Below are 8,953 nucleotides of genomic sequence, written 5' to 3'. Positions count from 1 at the left end.
GAGTGGGTTTATCCTTTGTTCTGTCATAAAAACCCTTGCTTCCATCTCTATTCGCTCATCAGACTCTACATTTAAAAATCTTTCTGCTAAGCATCTGTGAGACTTTCTTGTCAAACTTTCATCCTTCCCAACACTGAGTGTGTAAATCTCTTGTGGCACTGGGACCTGGTGCTTTGGAGCTGCCACACTTGAGATGTGGGAGAGGCAGAGCTGCAGCTCTGGAATGAAATGTCCACCCAGGATTATTGACATGTGATGCCCCGTGTGTCCTGGCTCCCTGGGGACGGTGGCTTTGGGATTCTTGTGGGCACATGAAGAGTGGCAGCCCCTCCTGGGAGCAGCTCCCACAGGCTGGGGGCACAGGGGGGACACAAAGGGCACCTGAGGTCTCAGTGCAGGTTCTGCTCCTGTATCCCTTGGGAATTCAGCTATTCCTGTTTTTCTCTGTTGAAGCTGTTGTGGGAATAATTTTCTCAGTAAGTTTTCCTCTGAGCCCATTGCCCTCAGTATCATTGTCCTGCAAGCTGCAGAAACCCACAAGTGCTTGGGTGAGATAGACCCTGATCCCTGCCCTGCCAGCCCCAGCCTGGGCCCTAAACCCTCTTGAGACAACACTTATCTATCCCCAAATGTCACTTGTTGTACCTCAGATATGTCCTTGTTTACTACCCATCTTATATCCAGTGGCTTTTTAGACCTTGCTCAAGAAATTCCTCCCTGTGAGGGTGGGCAGGCCCTGGCACAGGTTATTCCATGGATGCTCCATCCCTGGAATGTCCAAGGCCAGGCTGGACAGGGCTTGGAGCCCCCTGGGACAGTGGAAAGTGTCCCTGCCATGGCAGGGGTGGCACTGGGTGTGCAAAGGCACAGACAAGTCCCACTTCCAATCAAACTGGAGCTGGAAAAGGAGTTCTGATGGCATAAACCTGTCCCACCACCTCTGGGACTTTGGGCAGGAGATGGAGGGACAGAACACAGGGAATGGCTCCCACTGGCAGAGGGCAGGGTCAGGTGGGATATTGGGCAGGAACTGTTCCCTGTGAGGGTGGGCAGGCCCTGGCACAGGTTATTCCATGGATGCTCCATCCCTGAAGTGTCCAAGGCCAAGCTGGACAGGACTTGGAGCCACCTGGGACAGTGGAAAGTGTCCCTGCCATGGCAGGGGTGGCACTGGGTGTGGTTGAAACTTGATGCTCCTGAAGGTTCCTTCCAACCCAAAGCATTCCATGATTTTATGGCTCCATCACTGTCACCTCTCTGCCACCACAGCCTGGAGCCCTCCCCAGCAGTGACACCACACATGGCCCGGAGAGCTGATTTAACCTTCCCTGAAATTTTCATATCCCTGTTTGTCTCCTTGGCTCTTGTTAGGAAGCAGAGCCTTGAAAATTGCCTTTTTTTAGACCTCTTGAGTTTCTCTCTCCCTGCTTCCTGTGTTTTTTCTTCATGCAGAATATAGCTGCTGCTTTTTTGGGCTCTTTTCTGCAGCCTCCCTTCATCTGGGAGCCTTTTTAATGTTTTTTTTCCATGGCTGAACCCTCCCAAAGGCTGAGGCCAGGATCCAGGTGAGGCTGCAGCACTGACTGACATGAGGTGTTACCATGATGGGCTGTTCTCCATCCTGCCCCTCACAGCCCTCACATCTTGTGTGCAGCTGCAGGATTCCTTGGAGCCAGAGAATCACAGAATATCCTGAGCTGGAAGCCAACCAGTGGCCCACAGTGCTCCTGCCTTTCCAGAAAGAGGCCTTGGTCTAAACTCTGGGAAGGTTTGATGGTTTAAAGCAATCCCCTTTGGAATGCATCCCAGTGGGTTCATTGCTGCTGAGCCCTCATTTCACACTTGGTTGCACACTTGGTTGAAATCCCTCTGGTTTGTTGTCATGAAAATCAGGCAATTACTGTGCTGGCTTTGCCATCTCTACCCAAATCCTGCTGCTGAAAAGAGCTCATTTCCCACTCCGTCCATGGGACAGCACCTCATTTAAAAATCCTGGGAAAGCTTCACAAAGCCCTGTTCCATTGGAGCCCTGGCAGGGATGGGGCTGCAGCTCTGGAGCTCCCCATCCCTGCCTGATTCTGTCCCTGGGATGTTCCCAGCTCCCCATCCCTGGCTGGTTCTGTGTCCCAGTTCCCAGCTCCCCACCCTGCTGTGCTCGCACTGGGGAATATCTCATCAATGACTCTTTGCTGTGTTCTCATCCTGTAGCTCCTTCCAGGGCATTCCAGCTCATCTGGGCTTGTTCTTGAGCGTGGAATCATGGAATGGTTTGGGTTGGAAGGGACCTTCAAGCCCATCCAGTTCATCCCCTTGCCACTTTCCACTATCCCAGGTTGCTCCAAGCCCCATCCAAGCTGGCATCTCCTGTATTTACATTTATTTAACAATACATTTATGCAATTTCTCAGCCTTACACCTCTTGTCCTCACCAAAACTGCCTCTGATCTTTCTGCTCTCCTTCCCTTCCCCATTCCCTTCCCACCACGTGCTGGTGCTGCCTCTGTGCAGCTCTCACAGATGTCTGTGGCCATTTCTGAGCCACTTGCCTTGCGTTTCCCCCGAGGTCCTGGATTAAATGCTCAGTCAAAACTCTCACATTTCATGGGCCAGTGATCTGCTTCCACTCAGAGCCCTCCTTTCCCTGCTGCTTTCCCTTTTGCCAGCGTTCACCCAGCGGCTCAGGGGCTGCTCTGGCTCTGGGATGTGTGTCCCACACCCATGGGATGCATGTCCCACACACATGGGATGTGTGTCCCACACACATGGGATGTGTGTCCCACACACATGTGATGCGTGTCCCACACCCATGGGATGCGTGTCCCACACACATGGGATGTGTGTCCCACACACATGTGATGCGTGTCCCACACCCATGGGATGTGTGTCCCACACACATGGGATGTGTGTCCCACACACATGGGATGTGTGTCCCCCACACATGGGATGTGTGTCCCACACACATGGGATGTCTGTCCCACACACATGGGATGTGTGTCCCTGCTCACATGGGGCTCCCAGCACAGCTTTTACCTCCTCCTGTGAGCCAGGAGAGTGAGGGGAGCTGGGGAGGAGGAGAAGTGCCCCAGTCCTGCAGGGTTCACTGAGCCAGGAAAGGGCAAAGAGCAGCCCCAGCCTGGGCTCAGCAGCTGTGGCTGGTTCTGCTGAGCTGTAGGAGAGGCTGTTTCCACCCAGAAATATTCCCTGTGTTGTATGAAGAGCTGAGTTTGTAGAAACACCAACAGCATGGTGTTTGTTATGAATAAACACCTTGGTGTTTCTTATATGATAATAAATAATATAATGATATAATATCATAATATTATATATTATATCACATATATACTATGATGTAATGTAATATAATATAATGTAATGTAATGTAATGTAATATAATATAATATAATATAATATAATATAATATAATATAATATAATATAATATAATATAATATAATATAATAGTATTCTATATAATATGTATTATATTATATTATATTATATTATATTATATTATATTATATTATATTATATTATATTATATTATATTATATTATATTATATTATATTATATTATATTATAATAAAATAAACACCTTGGTGTTTATTATGAACAGAAATCACTGTGCTACATCACATCCAGACATTCCACGTGGCTCCCTGGCAGGGTGGGAGCAGTGCTGGATCCTGACTTCCCCCAGAATCTCTTTCCCTGTTCCATCCTGCCAGCAGCCTCAGGGGTGCTGGGTCCCTTCCCTGCAGTGCTCACCAGCACTGACACCCTGCTGTCCCTTGGGTGCTGCTCAGGAGTGGGGTCATTGCCCAGGAGCAGCAGCACCCATCACATCCATCCCTTGGTCCTGATGGGATTGACTTCATCAGGGCTTGGTGAGGAGCCAGGGCTGGACTCAGCCCCAGCAGTGCCACAGGGGATCCCAGAGGGGTTTGGGTTGGAAGGGACCTTAAACCCACCCAGTGCCACCCCTGCCATGGCAGGGACACCTTCCACTGTCCCAGGTGCTCCCAGCCCTGTCCAACCTGGCCTTGGACACTGCCAGGGATGCAGGGGCAGCCCCAGCTGCTCTGGGCACCCTGTGCCAGGGCACAATTCCCAATTCCCAATCTCCCATCCAGCCCTGCCCTCTGGCAGTGGGAGCCATTCCCTGTGCCTGTCCCTCCATCCTTTGTCCAAAGTCCCCAAAAGGTGGTGGGACAGGTTTGTGCCATCAAAACTCCTTTTCCAGCTCAAGTTTGATTGGAAGTGGGGCTTGTCTGTGCCATTGCTGCCCTCAGGGTCCTGCTGAGCATCACTGATCTCCAAAGGGTATTTCTGTTGTTTGTTTTCCTTGTCTATGAGACTTTGTTGTCCTCCAGAGTTGTTCTGGTCCATCTCCATCCCAGCCCCTCCCTTTGGGATGTAAATTCAGCAGAAGCTCAGGAAGCAGCTCCCATCCAAGCAGTGATGGATGGGAAGGTCTGACTCTGCTTTCCCAGCTGCTGCAGCAGCTGTTCCCTCCCTTGGGGCCCAGAACAAACCTGGGCTGTGCACTGCTGCTCCAGGAGCCAGGCTGCCCTGCCTGCTGGGCTGCAAACCAGAGGGGAAATTCCTTTTCCTGCCCCTCTCTGGCCTCAGCCCAAGCTCTGGAGCCGTGGCCAAGAGCCCCGAGGTGCAGCAGGTCCAGCTGGGGCTGGTGGCAGGGCTGGTGTCCCCAGCAGGGACTCCAAGGAGGGTTTGTCACCCCTGAAACTCACAGATCCCTGGGGATTGCTCCATCCTGGAGCTGCCCTGCTCCCCCAGCTAAAGCTTTAGGGCTGAACCCTGGCATGGAGAAAAGCAGCAGGTGATGAGTGAAGGAGCTTGGGCAAGGTGGGATCTGGGAATGAGAGAGGGGGAGGGAAGCCTTAATTTAATGGGATTGCCACACCTGGGAAGGATCAGAGCATCTTCTCCAGATCCCTTCGTGCCAGGACAGCGTTGGCTTCACTCAGATCTGTGTTCAGCTGATTCTCCTCATCCCAGCAGGAGCTGAGACCCAGAGTGATGCAGCTTCCTGCAGGTCCCACAGCCACAGGGCATCAGGAGCTCCAGATTCCCAGGTCCTGCTTGGGCCAGAATTCAGATTATTGAGGCTCCTCTCGCCAGATCCTCTGAACTTGCTGTAGGAGAGGAAAAATCCTCCACCCTTATCCCTGTTAGGGACACTTGATGCTGGAGCTTTTCCCAAGGAGCAGGGATCTCTGAGAGGCTCCTCTGGGTGTGCAGCTCACTCCTCTAAGACACAGCAAAAATAGCAACCTAAGCTGGGATTGCAGCCTCAGCTCACCCAGGCAGGAGTAAATAACATTAAATACCTGTAAGAACATTAAATACACGAGGGCTTTGTGTGCTGGGCCCTGCCAGCCCCTTCCACCACCCAGGCATTGTTATGGAAGTGGTGAAAATCTGAATTTGGGAACTGCATAAAAATGCAGCTTAAGGGATGTGACACCACCTGAACAGGCTGTTAATGGAAATGGGGTAAAAACTGCACAGAGGACTTGGGCTGTGCCAGTGGAAATGCTGGAATGGCTCAGACAAGGCAGGATATGGGATCTGGGAGCCAAACACAGGGAATGGGATCCCAGCACGTCCCCCAGGGTGTTTGGAGCATCCAGAGAGGCAGCAGAGTCAATGTCAATGATTCTAAACCACTCAGTATTATACTAAAAATGTTGGAAATGTGGGAATTTGAAGTGTGGGTGAGGTCATAGGAGAGAATTCCCAAAGGCCAAGTCCCTGGATAGCTCTTCCCACTGGCGGTGGCTCATGGGGATGGATCTGCTGCAGGATTTTCCTCTCCTGGGGATCTCTGGGGGTTCTTGGCTGGTCCCAAGGGATGGTGGCTGGAGCTGGGCCCCATCAGCTTGGCCTCAGCTCCATCCCAGCCCCTGGAGCAGCCAGGCCATCAGTGGGGCTGGGGCATTGCTGGGTTCTTCCCTTTCTTCATGGAAAGGGCTGGTGAGCACTGACACAGCTGCCCAGGGCACGTGGATGTGGCGCTTGGGGACACGGGTCAGTGGTGGCCTTGGGGGAACAGTTGGGCTTGATGATCCCAGAGGGTTTTCCTCACCTGAATGATTCCATGATTTATGATTTCTCAGCTTATGGCACAAGGATTTTATTTGGGATTTAGAGCAGGGGCCTTTATGGCCTTTAGCAAAGGGGGATGTTCTTGCCAGTCATCCTGGCCCTGCTGTCCTCATGTCCCCTCTGGCAGTGACCCCAACAGCCACACAAACCAACCTGGGGGGCAGGAAGTCCTGATTCACTCGTGGGAATCGTGTTTGGTGCCAGAACTGGGTTAGGGGATTCCAAAGCTGCAGGGACAAAGTTTTTTCCCAGCCAGTTTGGTCTGTCTGTCTGTCTGTCTGTCTGTCTGAGAGGGAATAGGGAACAGCCACCACCCCACGTGTGGTTCCTTCCACTGTTCCAGGCTGTGTTCCAGTCTGAGCTCAGCCCAGGGATGTCCCTGTCACTGCTGCAGGCCCAGAGCTGGAGGGGTCCCTGCAGGGTCATTCAGGGGGCTGTGGCTGAGCTGCAGCAGCCCCTGGGCCCTTTGGCCTGGTCTGTGCCCTGCCCATGGAGCTGAGGCCTCCCACAGGATCCCAGTCCCACAGTGGGAGGCTTCACAAGCCCAAAGCTGGGCTCAGAGCTCAGGCCTGGCTTAACACAGAGTTTTGGGGTGGCTGCAGGATGTCTCTGACCTGAAAACACCCATCCCATTTGTGGCCACCCCATCCCATGGATCCCATCCCACCTCATCCCATGGATCCCATCCCATCCCACCCCATGGATCCCATCCCATCCCAACCTGTTTGTTTCACCCCATCCCATCTGCTCTGTCCCATCCCATCTGCCTCATCTTGTCCCTGCCCACTCTGTCCCATCCTGTCCAGTCTGCCCCACCCCCTCCTGTCCAGTCCTATTTGTCCCATCTTGTCCCATCTGCATTGTCACATTGTGTCATTCATGTCCCACCGCATCAGCCTCTCCTGTCCATCTCACCCTGTCCTATTCCATCCCTCCATCCTGTCCTGTGCCATCCCATCCCATCCCATCCCGTCCCATGGATCCCACCGCACCCCACCCCATCCCATCCCACAGATCCCATCCCATCCCATGGATCCCATCCCATGGATTCCATCCCATCCTGTGGATCCCATCCCATGGATCCCATCCCTTGCATCCCATCCCACCCCATCCCATGGATCCCACCCCGTCCCATGGATCCCATCCCATGGATCCCATCCCATCCCATGGATCCCATTCCCCCCTCCTGACTCTGTCCCTCTCTCCCGCAGGGAGAAGCGCTCCCTGCACGTCACTGTCACCAACCCGGTGCAGTGCAGCCTGCACGGCAGGAAATGCACCGTGTCCGTGGAGACCAAGATCAACCAGCCCCAGCCGGATTTCACCAAGCACCGCTCGGGCTTCGTGCTCTGCGTGCCGGGCAATTAACGGCGCCGCCCCCGGGACCCGCCCCGGCACCGCCGGGATCCACCGGGAGATGCTCGGCAGCGACCTAAAGGTGCCTAAAGCAGCCTCTGAAGCTCGAGGTTTGGAAAACCCGGGTTCCAGGGGTCTAGAAGAGCCAAATTGAAAGACCTGAAATAGCCGGGGACTTGTTCTCCACATTACAAACCAGGCTGGAACATCAGGAGAGCGCTTCCTTTGGAATCAGTCTGACAAAAAGAGTTTCTAGGTACTTCCAGCCCTTCTTCCCTTTCCCACATTGATTCCTCACCCACTCTCCAGTTCTCCCTTCCATGCTCCTTTCCCTTGTGTCAGTTTTTGCAGTGTGATGCAGCCTCCAGAGGAGGAACCAAAGATGCCCAGCTCAGGGAGTCGGGTTCTGTAGGGCCAGATCCCACAGAACCGGAGCCAGGCTGGGCAGGGAGGGCTGCCTCCCACACTCCACACTCCTCCAGCCCCCAGGGGCTGGGAAGGTTCATGGAGACACCTCCAGAGCTGCTGCTTTCCCTCGGGAATTCATCAACCCATCGAGGCACCTTGGCTGGACTGGGGACTTCCAGTGCAGGCCTGGATTCATTAATCCTGCATTGCTGTTTGCCTTAATTACCCCCTCCAAGGGCCTGAAGCAGGTGGGTTCCCTCTGGGACCATGTGGCCTTGCTGAATTTTGGATGATCCACGTGGCTTTGTGTCTGTGCCAGCGTTGGGGTTAGGGAGGGCTGGGGGGAGGAACAGGGGGAGTTTGGGGGCCAAGCTTTGCACTATCCAACATTAACCTGGCACAGCCCCAGCTGCCAGCACCAGGCTCCTCCCTCCATGGGTTTTCCTGGCTCTCCCACAGTGGGATGTGGGTGTTGGGGTGTTGGTCTCGTCCTGCCCAGCCCAGATAACCCCAAGCTCTGTGTTGATGGAGGGACATGGATCTCTCCTCAGTGGTTTATTCCCACTGTGCTGGGCACTGCTGTGGTTCCTGGGCAGCCCAGGCTGGTGGGATTTACATTGGGATTGTCCTGGCACTGCTGGACAGGTCAGGATTCCCAGCCCTGGAGATGGGGGAGCTCAGGGTGACCCCACCTCGGGGTCCCAGCCCGGCCAGCAAAGGGGAGCACTTGTCTGATGGAGCATTTTGGGAATTAGAAAGCCTGGAAGAGGCCCCTCAGGCACAAAAGGTTTCCTGAAGCTGTGCCATGGACACGGGGCACAGGACAGGTCTCTGCAGCCTTGGTGTCCCACTGGCACCCCTGAGACCAGGGGGGACAGGGATGCAGAGCACGAATGAGCTGGGACAAGCCATGCACAGGGAGGCCCCATGGCAGAGCTCTCCAATCCTTGTCCCTGGCCTTGGACCAGCCCTGGGAGCATCCAGCACCCCCCAGTGCCCCTCTCAGGGTGCAGCTCTGGGATGTCCCCTTGGGCAGGGGCTCCCCCAGACCCCCCAACCCTGA

General features: G+C 54.0%; 1 protein-coding gene across 1 annotated transcript in view; it reads left to right on the top strand.

Moving 5' to 3' along the window:
• Window positions 1-8,205, top strand: part of MYO1D (myosin ID) — a 168,609-nt gene extending 160,404 nt beyond the window's left edge. Inside the window, exon 22 of the mRNA XM_030966419.1 lies at window positions 7,338-8,205. Coding sequence (XP_030822279.1) covers window positions 7,338-7,494 — 157 coding nt within the window. The 3' untranslated portion in view covers window positions 7,495-8,205. The remainder of the gene's footprint in view (window positions 1-7,337) is intronic.
• Window positions 8,206-8,953: the final 748 nt, after the last annotated feature.

Source organism: Camarhynchus parvulus, chromosome 27 (genome assembly GCF_901933205.1).
Source record: "Camarhynchus parvulus chromosome 27, STF_HiC, whole genome shotgun sequence".
In the NCBI taxonomy this organism is placed as follows: domain Eukaryota; kingdom Metazoa; phylum Chordata; class Aves; order Passeriformes; family Thraupidae; genus Camarhynchus; species Camarhynchus parvulus.
Note: the sequence above shows the minus strand (reverse complement) of the source record. Positions and strands in the feature narration are given on the sequence as shown.